We start from the raw sequence: 26,334 nt of genomic DNA on the forward strand, positions 1-26,334 counted from the left end.
GTTGGTCCTAAGGTAATACCAAACTACACAATTTTCTCCAAAATTCTTCTTCAAACCCTATTTTGTCCAGTGAAAATAATTGCTAGACATGTTATTGGTGAATAATGCCAGTGGAATTTGTACCATGTAATGGTCAGTACCTGAAGAACACAATGTAACCTCTCTGGTATTCCAATTTTGTGGGAAATTCTTGACTTTACCCTCTCTGTGCTTACTTCACCATGATAAAACCAAAGACAATACTCTTCCTCTTTGTCTTGACTGGGAAAATTTTATTTGTTCTCTAAGCTCAGAAAAGTAGAGAGAAGAACAAAAGAAAAAGAAGAAAAATCAAAATAAACAAACAGAATTAGATTGTTTTTTTCTTTAAAAACTTTGAATGTTTTAAAACCCAAACATTTTTCAACAACAACAACAAAAAAACTCACATATGTTACTTATAAAATTCCATTTTAATGTGTTTTTTTTCCCACTGGCTCCCAGTCAGATGACAAAAAAGCAAATTAGACACAAGAATTATATATTGTACCAGTAAGTGCTAGAGTCTCTGAAAGAATATAGCAATGATTACCTTTTTTCTAAAGATTTGGCAAGGGAGGTATGATTGGAAGAGGGATAGAAGGAACAGAGGTAGCTTGAGAACAAAGAGAAAGGTGATTAATAGAATACAACTCTCTTTATCTTCCCTGTTTCAAGATACCAAAAATATTCAGGTGAGTAACGAAAAAAGGCAAGTACGCGTTACATCCCTGATGAGAGCCTCAGTCAAATGAAACAAACTTCCAGATAAATCCATCTTCTTCTTCAGATTAATATATTCAAAAAGGCACAAGCTTGTCAGCTTGGGCACTAGACTTATTTTTAAACATTTATCTAGTCAGCATGCCAAGCTCCTTGATATGCTCACAAGCAAAATTCTTAAGCCCAGCGCTTTGTAGCTGCAGAAGGGCACTGCTGCCTTCCTTGGGAAGCGCGTTATTTTGGCTGTGCCTGCACACAGGAGCCGTGTCTCTTCCACCACTCGGGCATAAGAGCACAAACACAGCCATTCCCCTCTGCCCCATATCGTGACTGCCATTATACCAACATAAAGACCCCATACTGATGTTGTTATTCTTCATCAGGAAAAGGAATGAATTGCAAGCACCTTCCTGCCACTGTAAGTGCATTGATACCAGGAGCTGTAGATGAAGTTAAAAGACCCCCCTTGTGCTTCCCCATCTCCAGGACTCTCACACAACTGACACAGTTATATTTGTACAAAATCTAGCTATAGAGCAGGCTTTCATGGACCAGGAGTCTTTACTCTTTTTTAATCCACTTAGACTAACAGCAGTGTACTGCTAATTCACATGGCAAAGGGCAAAGGGCTTTTTGCAAAGAACAACTTTTCCTTGTAGCAAAAATAGATGAATCCACCTTCCTCCAAATAATTGATTACTGGATGCCTTTGTGGATTTTGTACAGCAATCTGCTCATGCGAACTAGGTGTAGGTTGGTGGATGCAGAGATTTAACCCCCCTTCCTCCAACCACATGTGGGAAAGGAAGAAATCTGTGCTTGAGGACTGCAAAAAAAAAAAAAAATCTCTTTTTTTTTTTTTTTTTTATTTTACACATAACATGTTTGGCTTTACATGTAATACCAAACATTTAAAAGTAAAAGCAACACAGAGCCCTCTGATGTTTTACTAAAATGCCTGTAATGTTAAGAATCTCAGTCTTTATTAATTAGGCAACACATTTTAATGGAAAATAGAATCATAAATTTGTTAAAAGCTAACTTCATCCTGCTGCTAGTCCAAAAGAGCCTTGGTGCATAAAGAAGTTTCTTATGAAATGGACAACTAAATATTATGGATATATTAAATATTAAAGGATTATGTACTTTAGTGCACTTTACATACATACTTGTTTAGATTGGGTTTTAAGCCACTCAGGATTTTCAATAGAAATCAAGCATTCCAGAAGCCAGGCTGCTGCTGCTGCCTCAGTTGAGCTAAGCTGCTAAAGGAATTTTTAGATATTACATGGTCTCCTATGTGCTAATTACCATTCAATTACATCAGTACTATCTGATCCAATGCAATAAAGATAGGTGCTGTGATAATTCTAAGAAAACAGAAATACATATGTGTGTGTATATACATACATACATACATATATATATATATATATATATATATATATATATACACGTATACACACACACATTAGCAGGCACCATCAGAAATGATTGTAAATTGGAGGGCAGGCATTTGAAGGCAATGTGTACCCATGTTTGTTCAATATTTAAAAATCTCCTTTCAGTATTCAGAATTTTCTTTCTGGAAATTTTCTTGCAGCAATGGGAGATCCCTCAGCAATTAAATTAATATGCAAATATTTTGAAATTTCTAACACTATTATACCTATAAAATCTCAGTGATATTCACATAGTTAAGGCTAGATTTGTGCTTCAGTGCTTTGCTAAAAGAACCAAGCAGATTTTTGCCTGCTCTCTTAGGAAAGGAGTTACATCAATGTTAACAAAAAGACTTTCTGTATGAACTGGTTATTAGTCATGTTCTGTCAGTATGTCAGATTTTGTTTCCTCCTTGCCTGACACAACATCTACTAAATCTCTATTCACCTGTAGACTAAAGCAAGTAGAATAAACCAGGACTGGATGTTTTTATATAAAGCATTACCAGAAAATTTCAGTTTGCAACAAGTAACCCTCAACCTTGTGGATTAGTAGAGATTAAAACTATAGAAAGTTATTTTCTTTCACTATTCAATCATGTTTGAAGGCAGCTTATATCTGCACTCACTTGCACCTACTATTCTTTTGAAATTTTCCACTGAAAATCGAGATTTCATTTTCTCAACAGTAAAATGTCAGCAGCAGCTAAAGCGAGGCTTTTCTTGCAGGTCGTGACAGAGATGAAAATTGCACAGCCCTCCTTTTCCTCTTCCCTTCCTTGGGGTCAGTTTCTTAAGCTGTGATAAATGGCACCTAGATCCAGGCGGATCCTGCTGCATCGCCAGCACGGCTTCCTTAAGCATCCCATTGTGCGTTCTGTGCCAGCACGTGGCCGGAGCCCGGGGGAGCGTGGAGCACAAACCTTCATCCAGCCTCCCGAAATGCTGCGAGGGTATGGGGTATCCTTTGTGTGTGTGTTAGCTCTGGAAAATAACAACTGATTTTTTGTTTCAATAAGGCACAGAGCCAACGGCATCTCCACTTAGTTAACTGTGATGCTTGTAATTTCTGCTCATAACATTAATTTCCGTCTAATGCATCTGGGAGGTGGCAGTGATGTTATTTCACTTACTAACACACAATTTTCAGCTCTCATCCTGCAAATTGTGTCACACAGTTTGTGCTCTGTATAAAGAAGGCTCCTCTTCAGTGGACCAGATGGCAAATTTAGGGCTTTTTAAAATCAAAAACCCACCAGAGCAAACAGATTCAGCAATGTTGCATACAGAGACTGCTGAGCACACGAAACAAAGACCCAGCTCCTGCTCACACAGATGCACAAGCTGATCATTTGGGCTTTGTGAGGAGGATTAAATCCCGGTAGCTGTGCCTTGCCTGTGGGACAGTGTGCTCCACATTACTGCACCTCAGGGAGGTCACTCTGGCTCCCTGCTAGTCCACAGACCCCCTTGCTTCCCTCCAGACTGGACAGGGGGCAAAGCACAGGGATCACATTCCCACATTTCACCCCAACACAGAGTCAAGACGTAGCTGAGCCAGACAGCAGAACCCAGGAGCTAAGCAGTACTCAGGGTCAGACTGCATAAACACAGTCAGTATTAAATCTGTATTATTTGCTTTCACTGCAGTGCCTTGGGTCTCTGAGAACCTTACTGTGCCAGGCACTGTATGAGTCCAGAACAAACTTACCCCAATATAGAATTTGAATAAGGACAGTATTGAACCGTGACAGATTTAGAACATAGCCTTTAAAGATATCATTAAAAATGGTTTAAACCTCTGGTTTTTTGGAACAACACCATCCCCCACCCCTTTAGAGAGGAGATCTTGTCAGGCACTAAATAAATGTTTACAGAAAGGTGTTTATGACTCTACATTAAATAATAGTTTTAGATGGAAATGTTGACAGAGTCTGAGTGCTAGCAATGCTTCTCAGAATCTCGATGCATCTGGGAATTTATTTCCTTTTACAGCCTATGATAAAAAAAGGGAATAGCTTATCCATGTTTTAAAACATCACATCCAGGGCCAACCAAAATGATTTGTAATTCCTGAAAACAGGAATTTCTACTGGAAACAGGAACAGAACCTCTACTGTAGATTTTTCAGCAGGAGAAACATTCTAAAAATCATCTCCATATGTCACACAAAATCCCTTTTCTGTTTACAACTCATTGTTTCAGAAGCTGGGATTTTGAACTATCGCTGTCTTTTCATTTCTCTATTCCCCTTGTTTGTCTTTGTATCTTAAAATGTGTATTTGCTTGAGAAAAGTCTTCTTAATTTTGACCCACTGGTGGCCCAGCTAAGCGCTGAGCTAATATTGACTAATATTTCAAAATAAATTGCTCCCTCTAGTGAGATCACGGCAGTACTGATGTCTAGCAGATGTGCCTGAAAACTGCTTGAACGTGTTTCTCTGTACCACTCGATTAAGCAGCTGGATCATTATGGACTTGATTCTGTGCTTCTTACATAAAACTCCAAGGTGATCCCAAGAGGAGACTTGCCAGAGCAAGGAGTGCATGATAAGGCCTTCTGCATTTAAGTTAATGTTATTTACAAAGGCTTATGTCTCCTACACCATTAAAATCTTCCCTTAAACAACACACCAATTAACTAGCAGACCTTTAGAGGAGTACACTAGCTTGCCGAATGCTAAAGCCTTTGCTGTGAAAAAGTTTCATACAAATAATACTCTTATCACCATCTCCTTAATTTCTTTCAGCTCCAAGTTGCTTGAAAAAAAAACCCAAACAAACATCCAGTTTAAGGTAGATCTAGCTTCAAACATGTTTCAATTTGTACCCCTGCATCCAGCAGCTTTTAATGTAAAAAAGAATAATTAATATGGCATATTTTGTAGCATCTTCAAAAGTATCCTGAAGGAAAAAAAAATATATTTAAAGTAAGCAGCATTAGCATTCTTTTTGTTGCCTTCTAGCCTGCCAGCATGATAGCATCGGAAATAAAGCATTTCATAAGGAAAATGTTGCCCTTTCTCTCTTTGATAAATACTTGGGAAACACTTGTGAATAAATGCCAGAGAGGCCAGGACTGGGCACTGGGACGCTTCTCGGCTGATTTGTGGGAGACATTCATTAGCACGTTACGCCGAACTGTGCCGCGCCCAGGAGCGCTGCAGACAGCGGCTGCCTCCCAGGGACCCGCGCCACACGGCCTGGGCTGGCGTGTCACACCTGAGGCCGTGTCACCTCCCAGGACACAGCTCCCCGAGCAAACCCACGCTCTCAGGGAAGTGAAAGCAGGAACTGCTGTCTGTTCGGAGCAGTTCTCTGCTCCCTTCTGCCTGCAGGCCCGCTGTGCCAGAGGCCGGGAGCCCGTGCTCCGGGGCAGCCCTGAGGGCTCAGGGCAGAGGGTGCCCCCGGCACGGCCGGCCCGCTGCTGAGAGCAGCAGCGCTGCGCAGCCCGGCTGGCCGCGGCAGGGTGATTTCATTAGCGGCACAGCCTGATTCCATTAGCGGCGTGATTGGATTAGCGCCCGATGAGTGGCTGTAGGGAGAGCAGCCGGCCACCCAGCCCTGCCCTGCCCTCCCGGCCACCCAGCCCTGCCCTCCCGGCCGCGCCGGCGGTGCGGGGGCTCGACCCGCCCGAGCTCTGGGGGCTGCCAGCCTGGTGCAGGGCAATGGGCGCTGCAGATCGTACGGGATGGGGCACGGCCTTCCTTCTCCCTCCCATGGCCCAGCCTGCTATGTGGAGACGCAAACTCGTGGCAGGCTCCTGGATTCCTAAGGGAGATCTGTCTCCCTCGTGATGATGACCTTAGGGAGAGCCAGGGACGGGAGATGAAGCCAGAGCCACCCCGGTGCTGGAGGGGTGCAGCTGCCGGGAATGCCAGGCCACAGAACCCCACTTAGCTGTGGCCCAGTGACAGGGCCTCTCCTGCACTCCCAGGAAAGGCTTTATACTCAAAAGAGTGAAACAGCAGCTTAACTGGTGTGACATTAGAGTGTGGAAGAGGCCTCACCCCTTCAGACTGCATAAGAGCAGGGCCACCCTGCCATGGGAGGCAGGTGTAGGGGAGGCAGCAGTCATGCCTGAATACCGGGATTTGATGTTCAAACCCTTGTGTCTGCAAGGGCGAGCACTGTGCCACCACTGGGTGTAAGGTTTTGTTCTCCATAGCCCATGGAAAGCCAGCCATGAGAAGAAGCTCATCCTTCTGGCAGCTTCTCCTTCCAGCCTGCCTGCCTGGCTAGCTGAGGGAGAGGGGTGCACTGCTTGTACCAGGTGCTGCAGTGTGGTGCTGAAATGCCTTGCTGCTGTCCTGCGTGGGACAACATTCCTGAACTCTCCCTGGCTCTTCAGCCTTCCTTTGTAATGCTGCAAAAGTGTTGCTGAAATGCTGAGGCTACAGATGCTATCATGACTGTGAACCTGGGTTCATTTTCTATAAGCAAAGCTTAACTGACTGTAGCAATTCTCCAGAGTTCTGTGCAGAGCCACGTCTGCAGGAGAGCAGCCGCCACAGGCAGTGGTAGATGAGTCCTGCTTCTGTAAATGAAGAAATTACTTAAAGGCAGGTGTTCAGGCTTCTTAAACAAATATTTCCTAACTTCTTTTCAGTGAGGAATAAAAGAACATATGACTCCCCAAAGCAATGGATTAAAAACCAAACATGATCCTGTTTTGGAAATGCTAAGGGCATTGTTGTGGGCTACTGGCAGCACTGTGAGTGGACACTGCGTGGCTTTCTCATTCCCAGCCACACCTCAGGCAGCCAGAGCTTGTTTGGGCCTTGCCATGACCGCTCAGCATTTTGCTGAGCATGGAAACCCCACACAATCCCAGGTGCTTGTTTCCACAGTCCCTCAAAGCACAAGTGTGTGTTTGTGTGTGTATGTCCAAAAAGAAAGACAAGTTTGCAAGAAGATTAAATATCTTCTTAATGTCTCAGTTGCTATCAGTGAAAAAAGCTAAAAAATACCTAATTCAGAATGATGTTAGGGAGTTCACGGGCATTTATGGTTGTTGCAAATTACACATGCTTGGTTTTGCCTGGAAGTTTTTTTTTTTAGTTGCAAACAACTGCTTGAGGTAAAATAGCCATCATGACACAATCCAGCACACCTTCTGTATACAGATGTCTATGCAAGCTCATTGTGCCTGTCTTGTGTTCTGAGTGTTTGGCCTTTTGATTCAGCATGGCAGTGCCCATTGCTTTTTGAGACGTATCTTGTATTCTCAGTAGTTTCTAATGACGAGTGGCATTCCTCAGAGGTTGTTTTTGGGACTGCGCTGTTTAACATCTTCTTTGGCCACATGGAAAATGGGATTGAGTGCACTCTTAGGCAGCTTGCCAATAATACTAAGCTGTGTGGTGTGCTCAACACACTGGAGGGAAGGGATGCCATGCAGTGGAACCTTGAAAGGCTTGAGACACCTTCTGTCTTGGGTGAACATCATGAAGTTCAGCAAGGACAAGTGCCAAGGTCCTGCATCTGGGTCATGGCAATCCCAAGGACAAATACAGGCTGAACAGAGAATGGATTGAGAGTGGCCCTGAGGAGAAGGACTTGGAAATGTTGGTGGATGAGAAGCTAAACATGACCAAGGAATGTGTGTTTGCAGCCCAAAAAGCCAAACTGTGTTCTGGGCTGCATCCAAAGTAGTGTGGCCAGCACAGTGAGGGAGGGGATTCTCCCCTTCTACTCTGCTCTCAGGGTACCCTACCAGGAACACTGTGTTCAGCTCTGGGCCCCCTGTATAAGACGGGTGTGGGCCTGTTGGACCGAAACTGGTGTAGGGTCACAAATGTGTCAGTGGACAGGAGTGCCTCTCCTCTAAAGACAGATTGAAGGAGTTGGGGTTGTTCAGCCCGGAGAAGAGAAGGCTCTGGGGAGACCTTACAGCAGTGGGGAGACTCTAGGGGGAGCCTACAAAAGAGGTGGAGAGGAACATTATACAAGGGCATGTAGGGATAGGACAAGGTGGGGGGTGGCTTTAAGCAGAAGGAGGGTAGGTTTAAATTGGATTTTAGGAAGAAATTATTTATTGCAAGGGTGTTGAGGCACTGGCACAGGCTGCCTAGAGAAGCTGTTAGTGTCCCATCCCAGCAAGTGTTCAAGGACCTTTGAGAAACCTGGTTTAGTGGAAGGTGTCTCCGCCTGCAGCAAAGGGGTTGAACTAGATGGTCTTTGAGACTCCTTCCAACACAGGCCATGTTATGATTAAAATGTGACATAGAATTAAATAAAATTAAAAAGTGACATAGAAGCTTATTATGTGGGCTGGTTGTTATTTTTTTATACCTATAAACTTTAGCCTTTATGATTACCATTTATCCTAGGTTAAGTAGTTTTATGCAATGTTACTTAGAAGCCCCTGTGTGCCTAGTGACTGGTCTCTAAGACTACTTGGGGCTGTTTAGTTTATTTTTTGAAGATTTATTATAAATAGTTAAGGAGCTGTTTCTGTTTCTGCACTCTGCGTTAAAGCCAGTATAATTAAATGTAATGGCTACCAACTGTCACTAGAGGCTGCTCTTAATACACTGTGAAGAAATAAAAATAAGGAAAAATTCACTACACCTCCTCTATCTCCCATAAAGTAGATTTTTTTCTTTCTTGAACAAGAGGAAATGAAGTTCATCACCATGATGCATCTTCATGATTATCCTATTTATTTTCATTACTAAAGATTGGTTTAACCATAAAATCAATCCAGTGCAAGGACAAACCATATTTCCCAGACCACCAATTCTCATTGTTTTTCTAGTGAACACAGCAAATCGATCAAAATTTTTGTATTTCATTTAAAGAAATATTTGAGCAATAACTGCTAAAATTATAGTAAGAAATTTATGTTTTGCTTTAACATATGTTTTTGGGATATTTCCCATAGTAAAAACTTAATGATACTTCACTAATATGTTTTCTGTTGCTTGTTTTTTTTCCTGTCCCTAATCTTCCCCATCTGATTTGTCTTGGACAGTTGCATTAATCTCCTATGCAAGGAGTCACAACTAAAGAATAAAAATACCTCTGATATTTTGCAAAGAACTCCTAAATATTTTCTGCAGAACTGTTAGCCCCTAAGCCAAGAGTGTTTAAATAAACAAAACACAAAATGTAAGTGTTTCACTAGGACATGGGGGTCAACTTGCTGTGGTAACTTAACTGCCTGTCTGATTCCCTGTCCTGCACACTGTTTCCATGTTCACCTTGGCAGCCCAGCAGGCACCCCAAAAATGTCTTTTTCCTGCGTAAACCCACCCATCCATTAGAGTGGAAAGAGTAGTTTTGGCTAAATGAGCTGTTCTCCATTTATTCAAAATGCAAATATGGGCAAGCCTTTCTTGCTCTACCCAGTTTTCTCCTAGCTGTGCATTTGCAGTGTGAATAGAGGACATGGGTGGGGTCTGTCTGGGGCGCAGCACAGAAGGCACCATATTGGTGTGTTAGTGTAGCACCTTGCTTGCGTGAATACCATCCTTTGGCCTAGCCCTGACTTTCTGACTGGGCTATCCTAGTGCCAGCTAAGATGTGCCCTTTGGTGTTGTACCTGATTTCTCCCTCCTACAATCTGATTTTAGCCATGGCTGATCTTGCCTCTGGTTGTGGCGTTTCAATGTTAATTATGGGCTGGCTTTGCTGCTGGATGTTCTTTTTTGTAATACTTGGTGACTGATTTGATGTTCATTAAAACCAGCCCCAGCTTGCATCAGCCCTTCTCAAACTGCTCAACTGTGTGCTTCTGTTTTGTGGCTAAGATGATACCTGAGGGGGCAGTTTGCTCATTTGCACTGGTTATCTTTCATGCCTGGAGCTTGTCTTTCCTCTGTTACAGCTGGGCCAGGGAGCCGAACAACCTCTCTGTGAAGCCAACAGTCATGTCATTTTAGGGCATTTAGTAGAGGAGCACATTTTTGTTTGTTTTTCTCCTGAACTAAGGAGAAGGAGTGTTTTTCTATGCATCTTGAAGGAAGCTTTGTTTTCTGCTGAAGAAATGGAAACCTGAAGTCTTGTCTCACCTGGCATAGAAATATTCCTTTGCACAGGACTGAGCCTTTTGGTTTGGAGTTCTTGAGGTGGTAGGGTAAAATAAGGGCTGTATTCACAAGAGCATTGAGGAGAGGAATTGCTCTTACATGCAGTGGTTGGAGATTTTGTGCAGGAAGCAGACTTCATGAATTATTGTTTCTGCTGGAGAGAATTTTAAACCACATGCCTGCCCTTTCAGGCTATTACTCAAACCACTGTACTACAGAATGGTGCTCCTTTACATTTCTAATTACTTAGGGCCTACTGATACAGATCTGAGCTTATCAGCAGCTTCTGTTGAAGATATCCATATTTATTTAACGTAATGATAAAAATACTCTATAATAAAATACTAATAAAAATGTCTGGCAATCATGTGTTTTCAGGTGCTTATGTGAAGCAACAAACTATGAAGTGACTAATTACTTTTGATTCTGGTTATTATTTAAGTACCATGGGAAAATTTGAAAGACCAGGCCCAGTAGAGTCATGTGGAAGAGTTCATGTTCATTTCTTTGGAGGAGGCAGAACTGAGCCTTGATCTGTTTGCTTTCTTTGCAAGTGCTCCAGCTCAAGAAAAAGAGGGTGTGATGACTTTTCATCAGGGTTTATGTAACTTCAGGTCCATAGTGTTTTCTCCAGCTGAATTTGCTTAAGGAACCTGGGTGGGCCATAATTTCAGTTTGCTGAAAGTGACTATTTGCTAAAATAAATGAATCCAATCAGTTTTTGGCTGTCCACCAGACACCTGGAAAATCTTCCTCTTAGGCAGCCACAGTAACTCCTTTGGCTTATGAGAACTTGACCTGCAGCTTAACGCCTTTTTTTGGCATGAGGTACCTCAGCTTTTGCTCTGTGCTCTGGCTAATAGCTGTGTTAGCAGCCCTCTAAAATGCATCCTGCAGCTTTTTTGTTTCAGGATTCCTCTTTGAGAAAGACAAAAAAAAAAAAAAAAAAAAACAAAAAAAAAAAACAAAAAACCAAAAAACCAGCCCCAAGTTGCAGAGCTGCTACAGATATGAGCTCTGCAGCTCAAGGGTTTGCAGTTCCTGGTTGGAGAGGCTTCCTTGTTGACCTGTGGTGTACAAATGCATTTGTAGGCAAAATAGACAGTAGGCAAAATAGAATGGGAGCTCTGGAATGGCAGAACCTCATCACCCACATCTGGCCTTGCACTCCTTGGAAGAAATCATATCAGTGACCAGTCCTTCTGTTCACTGCAAACAGTTAAAGAAAATATTGGGAAGGATATTTAGAAGTCAGCTGGCCATCTCATCTATCTCTAAAGGAAAATGAACCTTGATGGTTTAAGCTGGGTGAAGGTTGTGTGGTGGATATGACATTTATAACTGCAATATCTGTTTCACATTAACTTTTGATTTTTACTAAAATAATGACCATGTGCCTCCAGCCTTCCTTTTGAAGAGTTAGGCTCCAGTCCTCTCTCATGCCCGGGTATCTTCCTTTTCCTGGGTACCTGTTTCTTGAGACTATCCATGTGTATTGTTTCAGCATCATTAAACCATCAGCAAGAAGATGTCAGCTAGGTAGCAGTCTCTGAATATCAGTTTGTGAAGAATAGAGGGTCGATATGGAAAGGTTTTCTGCAAGTGAGGATTACTGAAACTAGTGAGTGCTACTTACTAATGCTATTTTTTAGAATTTAGGTGTTGTTACAAGCACAATAAACATTTCTGCAGCAACAGAAGTTGTGTCATTTTCTTTCACACTATATTTTTCAGGATTTGCTCTTTCCTCATCACTCTTTGGAATGTACACTGGGAAGCCAGAAACTCTCAGACTTACCTGAACCATATACATTTCAGATGCTTTATAAATATATCTGTAGTTTTTTTCTTTTTTTTCCAAAGCACATCTTGGAAAAATTCAGGTATCTGGGCAGCCTTGTGGTCTCTGTGAGCTAGAGAATATTTCCTTAGTGCCATATACCTATATCTTTCTGTGCCAGTTTTCCACATACAGGCATACATTCAACTGACATAGGTGTGAAGCTGAAATACCTCCAAGACAACTGACTTCTAATGGAATACTGGATTCTGTGTAAACACTTGGGAAAACAAACTCAACCTTGTTTAACTAATTTTTGTAACTGGATACATATAACACAAGACAAAGCTTTAATCCTGTCGGTATGGTATTGTTGTTGCTAGCAACAGGATAAGTTCTTATCCTTTATCCTTCAGACTTTTTATCTAGGTGTTTCTGTGCCCAGCACAGGGTAGCTTTTCCCCTCTCACCTTGAGTCCCAAAAGCTGCTGGAAGATGCCATCACACAAAATGCCAAAAAATGGTACTGGTTATTGTGGGAAGACATGAGGGATACTTCCCAGTCACGTTCTGTTTGAACAGACATGCCATGTGTTTAGGGTGGGGGTCTTTTTTTTTATGTCTGCATACTCATAGCGATCTTAACTGCTGGTTTAGAAACTGGCTGAGTCGGAGAGTAGTAGACGTCTTGGTGTTCCCATTGGTGCTATTAATTTTTTTTTGCTCTGTGCAGTAATACAATGTCTTCAGTTGTTTCTTTACCTGAATTATCAAGATAAAGCATTTTCATGCTCCTATCAGGCTTACAGCCTCCTGGGGCCCATGGGCTCAGGCTCTATAGGACGCACAGCTGTAGCTGATATGAGACAGATTTGCAGAACTAGTGTAAGGCAACACTGCAAAAGTTGTAAGTGGCCCCTCTTTAACTCCACCACATTGCACTTCGATTACTCAAGACGTTTCTCTGCCTCACTGCCTGCAATAGTTTTTGGTGTGGTACAATAGGAGCAGCAGAGTCTCAAAAAGCTGTGTGGATCTAAGGGGCCAGCTGGTTCTGCACTCCCTCACTCGGCTTTATCAGTAGAAATTCCTTCCTTGCTGATCGAATGACCAAGGGAAAATTATCTCTTTTTAAAACAGTTCACATTTCTTTGGATTCAGTTTCAAATTGGCATTCTTAAGCTTATCACAGACCATTTATAAATGCACCGGTTCCTGACTGAAAGATTTAGCATGTACCAGATTTGTTATCCATCTCGGACAAACAGTCTGAAAGAGGCACATGCCATACAGTACATTCTCCATGAGCCATTTAAAGGTAGCAAAAGCACTGCATAATCTAGAGAACATTATTTAACGTTTACCCTATCATAAAAACAGCTACCTTCTGGGGCTTTTGGACTGTCTTGCGTGCTCCTTGACCCACTTAAGATCAGTGTAGAAATGCAGCTAACCTTTCTGTAACATCAAAAATATCCAGGCACTAGTTAAAACTCTTTCCGTTCCAGTGTGGCTCAGGCACAAAAGCTGCAATTGGTCACAACTTCCTGAACAGAATGAGAATCAAATGACAAGTGAAAATTGCTTGGTTCACTCTTTAAATTTCCTTCACCCAGGACCATGAGCTCAGTCATTGTTCAAGCTTGTCCTTGGCTTCTCTTTCTCTCTGTGCTTCAGTGATAGATTTCTGTTCTCTCTCTCTGACCTTTTTTATTCTTTCTACTACAGTGATGCACAGTGCTACCAATATGTGTCTTGTCTGAAACAGTGGTATTGTCTGTGTGACTTGAATGAAGGCTGCTTTCACTGTAGCTTCCCAGCATTGTAGAAAGTCTTCATTACTCCCTGTGTTTTCCTTGATGAAAGCCTACTGCTGTAGCTGACAAAGTTGACCAGCCCAGTCCCACTTGGTGGTAGTAGAGGTTACATGTAACAAGGGATAAAAATATATTAAAGTAACTCATTCATCTTGTACCATTCCCATTCCCATAATAGTCATACTTGTCTTTCTACAGCAGTTTATGGCAGAAATGTATGAATAACAAAATCAATTCTTTTTGCCAAAATTTCATTAAATCGTCTCTGAAAGGGAAAATGACAGAGCTATGTGCTTGGATGTCTTCATATTGGTTTTGCAATGTTGCACATCATGGCCAGCTAAAATTAAAAACCTTAAATCAAAACATACTGTACACAGAAAAAATTTCAGAGACAAGTGTACTGTTGATAGTCACAGTGCACTTGATGGAATTACTGTGTGATGCTATCAAACCCGTTTGTGACCTTGAAACCAAAAGAGTTTTTGTTTGGTTTCCACTCCTTCAGTTCATCAAAAGTGTAAAATAGTGAAGGTGAGTTGTTGTATGTTGTACTGAGCTGGCAGTGGCCCAAGGACAATCTGCTCCCTGTCTGCTGCTGGTAGTTTTGGGTGTGGGCAGCAGCTTCACTTTCACTGTTCCCTATGTGTGAATCTGAGGAACAAGAAAAACTGGAAGGAATTGCCTGGCCCTTTGCCACCTCCTCACCTTGAAGAGCATCTGGTGTCTCTAGCAAGTTGTAACCACTGTTAATCAAAATCCTGCCATGTTTTGTTTGCAGGAGGCAAATGACTGACATTTTCCTTTGACAGGTCTTGTGTTTTAACCCCAGCTGGCATCTCAGCCTCACACAACCACTCGCTCACTCCTTCTCAGTGGGATGGGGAGAGCATTGAGCGTGTAAAAACAAGAAAACTCATGGGTTGAGATAGTTTAATAATTAAAAAGCTAATTAAAGCTGTGGATGCAACTAAAGCAAAACAAGGAATTCCTTCACCACTTCCCATGAGCTGGCAGGTGTTCAGCCATCTCTATGAAAGCAGGACTCCATCACACATGATGGTTACTTGGGAACATAAACACCATCACTCTGAATGCTTGTCCCTTCCTTTTTCTCCCCTCCATCTCTGTATGATGCATGATGAGCATGATGCACTATGGTTTGGAAAATCCTGTGGGCTAGTTGGGATCAGTTACCTCAGCTGAATCCCCTCCCACTTTATGCACATTCAGTCTCCTTGTTGGTGGGGTGGTGTGAGAGGCAGAAAAGGCCCTGACACTGTAAGCACAGCTCAGCAGTAATGAAAACATCTCTGTTTTATCAACACTGTTTTCAGTACAAATGAAAAACAGAGACCACACCAGCTACTGTGAAGAAAATTAACTCTATCCCAGCCAAAACCAGCACAACAGGACAACTGACTTTGTCAATGGATTTGTCTGGGCTTGTCGCAGCTCTTTCGGTGTCTAGAGAGAGGCACAAAACAGTACCAGCCTTGAGTGAAGTATGGAAGTAAAGTGTTTCCATCTGGGACTATATAAGTTGTTCTGGAGTCCTCTGTGCTGTACCAAGGCCCAGAGGCAAGCACATGACCTGTACTTAAATTTCTGTACCTTACAGTCATCTCCTCTTCCCTTTGAATAGTATTGCAGAATGAAGGTAAGCAAAGTGCTTTTCCATGCTTCTGTCCTCTGAACCAATTGCAGAGTTTCCTGACAGCTGTACATGAAATCTCCCTGGGCTACCTACTCTGAGGTGTTCTGTGATCCTGCTCCCAGGACATCTGGAGAGACATTATCTCTAGCTGGTTGTGGTCTTTGCTCAGGAGACCAGGGAAAAGGCAAGGAGGTGCTCACATTTACTGTTTGTCCAGTGTCAGGATACAGCACATGGAAATGTGGGAACTCCAAAACCCCACAGCTTCCATCTTGGGGGAGACAGACAGAGTAGCCCTGATGCTTTCTCCAGCATCACAAGGGCAGAGGGACTTGGGACTAAGAATTCTTTCTTTGCTGTCTGTAGTCCTGCAATAGACTCAATTGCAGCAGTGGGACTCATCTGATCCCTTGGGGGGCATTTCCCATTTTTTTCTGTGTTTTCTCAGAGGAGTTAATAGATTTCTCCCCCCTCAGAAGTCACTGAAGCTATTATGTACAGCACAGCTGAGCTAAGTGACAGCTGTTCTTCTATAACCCATGAAGTTTCATAATTTCATTAGAGACTGATATTTCATGTAGAGTTTTACATTTTATTTTTCTATAAGAAAATAAACAGTAAATAAAGCATGCCTTGTTTGCAGTATTGGCTGCCACAAATTATATTTTTTTGGGTTTTTTTTAAGATTTAGAAATAAGACAAAAGTAGCCAAGACAACCCTTACTCTAAGCTACAGAATCCCAACTAATAACATTGAAAAAGAAGTTGATAATATTGATCCCTTGTGTTCTAGTAGTTAAACTTCAAAAATCAATTGAGAGGAAAGCTTAATTGGCCTTCCTGTAGTATCAGAAAGCAAACCTAAATCCCAGACATAGAATTTTTACAGCTATGAATATAGGGGATGATTTTCAGACAATGTCAAAACTACTGTTTAATTCCCTTTCCTTCAGGAGAAAGCTCCTATGAGGTGCACTTGGAAAGGAATCCCTGAGTATAGTAGACATAACTTCTGTGCGAGCCAAGAAGTAGCTTTGCAGAGTGGCATGCATAAGGAGTGAGACCAGAGTGATCAGCAAGGACACCAGTTCTGCCATCACTTCTGCTTTGAATGACTTTAAATCTTTGTCCTGTTTGTTCAGGCAAATTCAGCCTCAACATATAAAGCTATTCATGCTAAGCAACTACACCAACGTTGCTCTGGCAGTAGTCTCCTGAGTGTTTGTAGGAAAAAATATTAGGTCTTAGTCTTCTAAGGTACCTAGGTGATAAATCCGCATTGCTAAACATCTTTGAAGATTTAAGTGCCTGATCTTTTTCACGAAGTAAGACTTTGAAGCCTTACTGTGCTTTTCAGCCATGATTGTATTTCTTCCTTATTTTCTTTTAGCCATTTGATGTTGCTCTTCACTTGCTCCAGTGTCTGACTCCTGGGCATTTCTCCTGCCCCAGCATTAGGGTATTTTTCAAAGAAATTTTCCATCTGGAAAAGAGAAAAGGAATTGATGTGAAGTAAATAATGCTGCTATTAGGCAAGTGGCTTTTTACAAAGACACAGTCAGGGGTAATTCTGACTCTGAGAGATCTAGAAGCTCCTGCTAGTAACATTGGAATAGTTTAACAGTTAACTCCTGCTGTTTTAAGCATTTAGAGGACAAAAAAAATAAGTTTTCTGTCCAGAAGATAGTTAAATATATTGACTTAAATTGAAGAGAATTGATGTCATCATACCTGCCAAAGCTGGAGCTCAGTGTTGAAGTTTTGGGCAATAGTTACTATTCGACCAAGGTTTCTGTCATTTACAGTGAATCTAGAAAAACAATTTAATAAATGATGTTTGATGCAAAACCATAATTATCTGAAGCTTAAACTTCTAATTTTGTTACAATAAAGCAGGTACACTCAAATTATAGCAGTTTTCAAAATAGTTGAAAAATAGTACTCCTACATAATAGCTGAGCTGTTCTTAAATATGTTGACTAATGGAGTGATCTCTTTTTTTCAAGTAATTACTGATTGTCTCAGGCTGGAAATTAGGAACATTGCTGCTCAGCAATACAAAAACTGTCCAGATCACAGCTCTAGGCTTGCAGGTGTGCTTTCCTTCTGTGCCCTCACCAAGCATTCAGAAAGGAGATGGAAACAGAGATAGGTCATTCAAATATTGAGGAGAAAAGTTAAAAGGTTTGCAATTACTTCCACTGCTCATCTGTATGTCTGCCACTTGCTGCTAACCATTAGAATAAAATTTTTTAAAACTCTATTTTATACTCTGTCTTCTTGGTATGAAATCAGTTGCAAGAGTGGAGACTTAATTCACTAATTTCCATACAATAACCAGTCTGTAGCCTTGGTAAAACTTTTTCTCCTTGATGACCATTTACCTTTCATTTAGGCAAAGAATGGTTTTTAAGTTAGCAACAAAGTACTTTTTCCATGGCAAATGGATGTAATTGTGCTGAATAAGCTTTCAGTTTTCATTTTGCAAAGGCCAGTGATTATAACTGTACAATGAAAACACAGAACAACATGGCATGTAACAAGATTTACAGGTGATGTCATTTCCCATGAGTTCATTAGAGTACCTGTCAACTAAGTACTGCCAGTTCAGTCGTATCCAGTCCCAGGCCATTGTTTTCCCATAGGTGTTATATGAGATGTATTTCAGGACCGTGAACACATCTTGGCTTTTGATGAGGCTGGTGTTGTAAATATATTTCAGATATCTAAGGGAAATGCCATAGGAATCAATGAGAGCCATTTCCAAACTGGAATATTATTTTTTAGCTAGAGCATTTTAAAGGTAAGTACACAGGACTAAAATGTAATTTGTGTCAAGAGATAATAGTATTGAAAGAAATCTTAGGAATCTCTTTAGCACAGTAGGTAGAGTTTATGTCTCTACTTGAAAACAGCCAAACCCCATTATTATTTCTATATTTTAATGCAGTAGAGAAAACAAGACAAGATCAGTTAGTAGTTTAGCCTGTTAAGCCAAGCACCAAAAATAGTAGAAGTCCAGATTTTAAAGATCTTACAGGGACCATGAATACATGCACAGGTGGCTTGCTCACACTGACATCTGTGCTGTTTGTTTGGAAACTTTTATCCGTACAAAATTAAAATTCATTTGGGCAGAGCATGGCTGCAAGTACTGCAGTTATACTTCCAGTTATGGCACAGATGGTTTTGACTGATGGGGTGAAGCACACATGTTTGCAGGGAGATGAGTAGCTTGGTCATGGATTCACAGCAGCAGCTGCAGAAGAACACCCTTTCAAGCTGTTGTGTGTTGGGATTAAGGATTGTCTTCTTTTTCCCTATATGTAATGGACAATTTTGTTCAATCTGTTTGCTCTTCCATACTTATTTGTTATTTTAACAGTAAATTAAGAGACAAGCTTTCCCTGCTTTAGGAGGGATTTTTTATTTTCTGCAAATATAGTCTGATCTAGCTAATTAATTCATGTCTTAATAGTGTCAGCCATTACCTATTTAATGGCTTTAGATAATGGCTGTTGCAGTTACAAGAATTTAAGAATGCAGCTGCTTCCTACCATTATTTCAATTACTCTAATTCTTACATTTAGTCTTTCTGAATCTCCTATACTTCCTTGTTTCCTCTCCTTTAAACCTGGAACTCTTTCAAGCAGAGACTGCTCCATGTTATGATATTTAGATAGGACTCCAATACAGTGGTGAATGTCCCTGGTGTAGATGTTTGCTTGCATGAGTACTACATGATACAACAACATGCAAAGTTATCAGATAAGCCTAAAGTAGCCAGTGTGCCTATGCGGGGCGACAGCCTGGAGAGATACTCGCCAAGTCAGTCAGTCCGCTGGCCCACTCTGGGGCAGGCTCATCATTGCCATGGCAGCATGAATTCAACATTTTTGGTTCCAGCTAGAGCACTTCTGCACAGCACCTCAGGGAGCATTGCAAGTTCATGTGGTTGCCTTCATAGGACTGTTAATAACAATTGCTCAAGGCCGTTTGCCTAATTTTAGCTAGTTACAAAGTAGACATCTAGGCTAAGCAAACTGGAGGTAATGGAGGGTGACTGACAACACCCAAAAGCAATTATTTCCATTGATTTTAAGCCCCTTTCCTGGTCTGGGATAAGCAGTGCTTTGTATGTCTGGCCTCTCTTCACTGATTAAGGAGGAAATGGATGACTAACTTACTCCTGATAATTAACTATTAAGCAACTAAAATTGCATAGGGTGAGCACACTGTTGGAAGAGCTGAAGGTTGTTGATTGTGTGCAGCAACTACCATGCCTTCAATATCTTCCACTAAAAGAAAAAGCCTTTTTTCCTGCCATAGTACAATCTCAGAGGGGTACGTTAGATAAATGGTCTTGAAAATGTGTTTCATTCCTCATGTTGTTATCTGACCAAAATGACAGCACAGAAGAGAGGAAGAGGGGAATGAGCAAACAGCAACCAGTTGCTTCTGTAGAAAAAGAGAAATCTGTGTGTGTTTAAATCACCTGTCCAAAAGGGTGATGTTCCTCACTGATGCCAGGCCATATAGCAGCTTTTCTTTTTCTTGGGCTAATGAAGTTTCTTGGTATTTGTTGAACATGTAATTCCATGATGTCTCATTGGCTGAGTTCTGCATCCCATAGCGATATACAATGAGTCGGAGATTTGCAGCAATACTAAAATAAAGAAACAGTACTTAAATATTCTTCCCCCTTTCCTACTTAACATCAGTGGTAGCCAGTCACATGCTGTGTTCTCACAAAACACAAAAAATGTGAGCACTCACGTTTCTCCTCGTAACCACCTATCGAAGAGCTGAGAAGCACTGCTCAAAGATTCTGTGTCATTCATACTGCAGGCAAAGTCTAGAACAGATGCACGAAGAAGCCTTGGAAAGAGAGAGAAAGAGAGTGAGACAGATATTTTCCTACTGCTTACTATTGTTTGAATGCATCAATAACATGAGAAGGAACAAATAAAGATTGTCCCACCTCTGCAAATGGTTTCCAGAATCCTCCCAGCCTAGTTTAACCACAGTTGGTTTTACCAGATTGCGAAAATATTCCTGAGGTAGAAAAGGTGTTGGTTACATGTGTAGATTTCTTTAAATAGTATTTCATTTCATAGTTTGTTCTCCTTCATTTTTTCCCAAAGCTAGCATCGCTTGAACGAAAAGTAACATGAACAGGCACACACACAATCTTTTCAGATCCCCACAGCATGCCAAGTCTGAATGCTTGCAATACTGATGTGCAGATAGGACAAAGCCAACCTGCTTCTCTCCAGCCTTGTCTGTGCTCCCAGATGAAGGCTGGGGTACAGCAAGGACACACTGCCACAACTGCTTTCCAAAGATGATAGTTCAGGACATTCTTACTTTAGTGACCCTTAAATCATGTTCAGTATTTTTGGTCAAGTAACAAACCTACTCACTGTCAGGTAGAGATATAGCCATCCTTTGTGCTGAGGACAGGTGTTTGAGATTTTGATGTCCTAGACATACTTCTTTACTGAATGCAGGACAGCCTTGACTAATAAATCTATGTAACATGCCTTATGATGACAGATTCTAAGAATAATTAATCATAATGTCTTTTCTTCAAATGCATAGTCCTGAATGCAGAATCCAAGTAATTCAGATACCACTACGAAGCAGTGTTTAGAGGGTTTTTTTAAGAGAACAGTAATAAAAAGTAAATGTTAATAGTTCAGCAACACTGAAAATCACTTGAACTTCACTATTATTCTTGTGAGAGATTCTGAATTATCAGATTCAGTGGTCCCAAGCCAGATTGGCTTTTATTTTGCATCATCACCTGAAACAGGGGATAGAGATTTTTATCATCTTCGAGCATGTTTGCAAGGTAAGTTACAGCTGATATAGCTCTATTCCAAGGTAAATACTCTGTTTCATTTCTTAGGTATTTTGTGAGTTCCAGGGGAACAGAGTAACTCACAAGTCCAGGTCTGTGGAAGGAGAAAACATAACTTCTGTTATTTTAATGAATTTGAGGAACTTGCTTCTTCAAAGATATTAGATTTACTATTTACTTTAGAAGGCCTGAAATAGTAAAGTTTGTGAGGGAAAACTAGTCTGGAATGTAACTTGGAAGGTGTTTTCCAAAGAGATAACCAAGGATCACTGTTGATCCATGCCCAATTGCAGGAGTTGTGCCATTGTGAGAAGACTGCTAACATTGTGCTGCAGCCCAGTGTGCCTAGAAGTGGGCGACCCTTAACTGACTTACATTAATATCACAAAAAAAGAAAGGAGTTGCTGGCTGGCGACATCCTGAAAGGCTGAGGAGACTTAGACTTAGAGGCTGTTACAGATTGCCCAAAAATTTATCTGTGTCAGCATGGCTGGGCTCAAGATCTAGAAGTTTCCAATCAAGTTTCTAAACAAACTACTAGCTGAGATGGTAGCTACTCAATCCCTTGGTATGCATTTTAGGCATGCCTCTGCTTTTATGGATACTATCCTCTTCTGGAGTGCTTCCATTATTGTTAATTACATGGTGAAAACACCTGTGCAATTAAAGCCTGCTTTTTTCTTGCCACGGTACTGAAAGGGAGCATTTCTTGTGATTGCAATGGTAATGCAAGTTGACAATGCATACTTAAATGCAACCCTTTTGGAGGACAAGATAAAGCAAGAAAGAATTAAAGCTCATACCAAAGTCAGAAAATTGCTTTCAACCACCTGGGTTGCATGAATTCTAATTATTAGGCAACAGAAAGTGAAAAACTTGTGTTGAAATCTCTATAGAGAATTAATTTACCTTGCTAAAGAAAAAGCATCATCCAAAATCCCTGTGCGATCAGCAACTGAAAAACTCTGTATGAAAAGAGGAAAAGAAGGATCAAGAATATACAGATTATTTGCAGAAAAACCCCAGCCTCTACAGACCTCTTATAAGAGACCCACCAGACAGGTTAGACATTACATCACTCACAGTGTGGTTTTGGAGCAGAAGACTGCTTAAGATGGCCCAGTTTTGATTATCATAATTCACCCGAAAGAATCCAATATGGTCTGGATTAACGTTCACAAAAGTATCAGGAAAAGCTGATATTCTAATTCCTACAAAACAAACAGTCATCAGTTTGTTCACCTTATATGATGCACATCTCACTGGAGATTCCTTGACTCCAAAAGTATTATTTGGTTTTAATAGATATCAAATTAAGGTCCAACCCTTAATTTCATTTATTTCTTTATTTATTTCTAAATGGCTCTGAGTAAACATGAATTATTACAGATTTTGATGAATGCCAGCACTTGTATTAAAACAATGAATTGCAGTAGTTACTTGGGGTAGCTAGTTTGTTAAATTTGAAATGGAGGTCACTGGAAGTAGGGTGAGGATGGTGACATTTAGTGTCATTGTAAGAAGTAAAAATTTGCAAAGAAGCAGTTCTTGCAAATATATATTTTAAACGTTTTTCATCCTCTTGTGCACTATTGAAGTTCTCATATTTTATCCTCCATTAATTTTATATTTCAGTTTGTTTGAACTAACTTTAACTTTTCTTTCCTGTACTCTTCTTTGATTCTATTTTCATAGCTGTTATTACAAAATAAACTGAGACTTCATGCAAACACTCATGTTTAATGATTTTCCCATTTAAAATGAATACTTGAAGAATGTTTATTTCTCAGAAGCCTGGCCTGGTCCAGTTGGTGATGCTACTTATGAAATTTTTTTTATTTCCCATTGAAAACAATGTTTTTGAATCTGTGTTTTGAGGGTGGCTGTTAAAAGCATGTTTCTGTTTGGATGTTACATACAAAATATTTCTAAAGGGATTTTAACCTACAGTTGTTGGTTTTTTGTTCACTTTTGCATGGATACTAAAAGCAACCAGGTTAAAAAAAAAAAAAAACAGAACAAAAGACAAATTGAATTAAAATAAGTAACAAACAAGTACAAGAAAAGATGAGCCATTTGTAATATTTCTGAAATTCAATTGGATGTAATTTAAAATCTGAAAAAAGTTGGTAATTTTTCCCCACAATTTTGTCCACTGGAGGTGTAGTACAAGAAATTCAGATTTGACTGCATAATAGAACAACAATCAAAAAGAACCACGTAGGAATTTTCTCATTTCTGAAATCAGCATAAGAAAAGGTGTTTAATAATTTGCAGTTCTTTTTCTTTAATTGAACTCAAGTTGCCAGTTTACCATGCCACATAGGCATTCATCAGCCTCTGACTTCTCTTTTCTTGGACTGGAAAATGGCCATATCTAAGCCAAATTGATGTTAGTGCATTATAATTAAGAGTATGCAGAGATGTTTTCTTGAATAGGACTGTATTTAAACAGATGCTTACGCACTATACTGAAACTGAGCCTAAATTGACATAATGTTTGTACAGGGGAAATACTAATCTTATCACTGAAATTACTAGCAACTACAGTACAACCAAGCTGTGTGCTAGCTCCCACATCTGAAAACTGGAAACTATGAAAGTTCATTCTGTGCTCTTTTTTTTGTAAATGATATGGAAAAGTTTCATTTATTCATTATCCTTAAAAGAGAAGACATTTACCTGTAGAGTCTGATGCATTGTAGAAAGTATAATTTGATGAATCACCAAGCTTAAATTTGACTGGTATATTCCATTTGTAACTGAAATTGTTTAATGGGAAAGAAAATCAAATTACATTTGAAGCCAAATGGTAAAAAAAAAAAAACCTCCAATATGTCTTTGTTTGTTTATTTTAATGTTTACATCTTGTTTTATGAAGCTGACTTGTGCTTATGAACGTATACATCTACTAAATAACGTCAGGACATATACATTTACTAAATAATGTCAGGCAATATTCTAGCAGGATATAAAGCAATTGATTTAATAAAAGATGATTGTATGTCAATAATTGGTGTCAAGGTTAATATTGATGTGTCTAGGGCTTTGTGCAGACACTAGTTAATCTTTGCAATACTGACTTGAAATAAATGGTTAAGTATTACAAAAGTTTTTTTTTTACATATGGAAAAAATGAAAGAGTTTAAACAACACTGTGATACAGCTAATACAACCTCTTGCCTTTTCCAGCCTATTTTTCTTCTCCAAGACAACCCTAATTCCTTAATTAAAAAAGAATGGGTAGTAAATGAGACCTTACCTCTTGCTCCTCAGCTCCTTGTATACCCTTATAGGGTAGGTACCAATTCCTCACTCCAGGGCATGCCCAGGACAAAGATGAGAAATTTGGGCAGGAATGGAGCCATAGCACAGCTGGATCAGGACTGTGACCAGGCAATCAGGGATGTGGGAGAGCAGAGCATGCTGTGAGCCTAATGCCAGCTGCCTGCATAGGGCTGCTAAAATTATTAAGCCCTTTTGAGCAGTCAGCTGCTCTTCCATAATAGTGTATTATACTAATATGTATAATATAGTATATATTATATATACTATATAAATATAGTATATTATACTATAGTATATAAATATAGTATATTATACTAATAAATGTGATTTCCCCTTGGTGACAAATACTATGGGAAATACATGTCATCTTTATAACCCTGGGTTAAGTAAATGGTCACTAACTTCCAGAAAAAAAAAAATTAAAGTTATGGTATCTCCCTCTGACCTCCAGGAAGAAAGATTTATTGTTTTGTATCTCCTAAATAAAATATCTTAACATATTTTTAAACTTCTGGTTTTACTAATTTTTTTATGGAGCTTACTACAATGGAATTTGAAGAATTCATATTTGAAGAGAGGTATTGTGTTTCCCAAGAGAAAACCTATATAGGTTTTTGGAGTTTTGTTTGTTTATTTGTGGTTTCTAGTTGGTTTTTTGTTTGTTTGTTTGGGGTTTTGTTTTGATTTTTAACTTGTTTTTATAAATGCATTTAAGGAGGCACATTTTACTTAGTTTCTACCTGGTTTGTATCTACATTTGCAGTAGGAACTTACCCAAGATCAGAAGGGGGATGAGAAGCATTTGCATTGGGATCCAAAAGAAAACGTTTCTGTGTGAATATTGAATTATCTCCCATCTCCAAAACAGGGTAGCCCATCTGCCTAGTCCATGTGTCCATGACTTCCTTCACAGGTTTATTACTTGCCTATAAATGATGGAAGAAGGTTGCAGTGAAAACGGAAAACCAGTCCTAAAAGGAAAGAAAGTCTCTGGTATTAAGAAAAAGAAAGAGACAGAGGAAAGACCATGTTCAGGACAAAAAAAATCCTCCATAAATCCTTTTATGGTGCCTGTCATGGAAGGAACAAATTATTTGGAAACTTGAACACCCACAGAAGAAATGAGAAATGTGTAGGTAGGACACTGGACAGTAACATGGACAAGAAATACTGAGGAAGCTTTGAGGCCCCTTGCATGCTCAAAGATCTCTCCATTTTCTCTGACAGAAAAACTGAACAGGACAGAAAGGACACAGTAGGATTTTTAAAGCCAGAAGACTCCTTGCAGTGTGTCCTGTTTTGAGTGTGAAGGAAGAGCCAGTATTAACCACCAGCAGCTGCACCAATGTAAAACGTGATTCATTCTGCAAACCCTGAACATCTGTCCTAGGAACTGGAGCTGGAGAAAGCAGTCACTACCTTCCCAGAATGCCACCTGTGAGAGAAGTGAGCTAGGGTCACTTCTAGTGTTTCCTTCTCCAGCTCAGGTAGATGATGTGAAGATGCAAAGCACTAGAGAGAGAAAAGTAAGAAGTTCTGCTGAGTAGGAAGAAGTCTGGGACAAAAGAGAAGACTCGAACTAGAAAAGAGACACGAAAGCACAATTTAGGCTGTGTACATGTCCACAGGTTTGGAAGAAAAGGAAATAATATCAGGGAAGAACCTGGCAGTATGCCAGTGCAATGGGGGGATTAATGAGATAGATGGAAAAAA

The 26,334-nt window shown here is 40.3% G+C and overlaps 1 protein-coding gene across 2 annotated transcripts in view; it reads right to left on the reverse strand.

Moving 5' to 3' along the window:
• Positions 1-16,041: 16,041 nt before the first annotated feature.
• The window catches only part of ENPEP (glutamyl aminopeptidase), a 36,320-nt gene continuing 26,027 nt past the window's right edge, over positions 16,042-26,334 (reverse strand). For both annotated transcript variants that reach the window (XM_072928520.1, XM_030271589.4), the window contains exons 11-21: positions 25,396-25,547; positions 24,016-24,095; positions 22,417-22,544; positions 22,243-22,298; positions 21,277-21,427; positions 20,452-20,525; positions 20,247-20,348; positions 19,966-20,136; positions 18,056-18,196; positions 17,202-17,280; positions 16,042-16,953 (exon numbers count right to left, since the gene is read on the reverse strand). In XM_072928520.1, coding sequence (XP_072784621.1) covers positions 16,789-16,953; positions 17,202-17,280; positions 18,056-18,196; positions 19,966-20,136; positions 20,247-20,348; positions 20,452-20,525; positions 21,277-21,427; positions 22,243-22,298; positions 22,417-22,544; positions 24,016-24,095; positions 25,396-25,547 — 1,299 coding nt within the window. In that variant the 3' untranslated portion in view covers positions 16,042-16,788. The remainder of the gene's footprint in view (positions 16,954-17,201; positions 17,281-18,055; positions 18,197-19,965; positions 20,137-20,246; positions 20,349-20,451; positions 20,526-21,276; positions 21,428-22,242; positions 22,299-22,416; positions 22,545-24,015; positions 24,096-25,395; positions 25,548-26,334) is intronic.

This window comes from Taeniopygia guttata, chromosome 4, assembly GCF_048771995.1.
Source record: "Taeniopygia guttata chromosome 4, bTaeGut7.mat, whole genome shotgun sequence".
Taxonomy (NCBI): Eukaryota; Metazoa; Chordata; class Aves; order Passeriformes; family Estrildidae; genus Taeniopygia; species Taeniopygia guttata.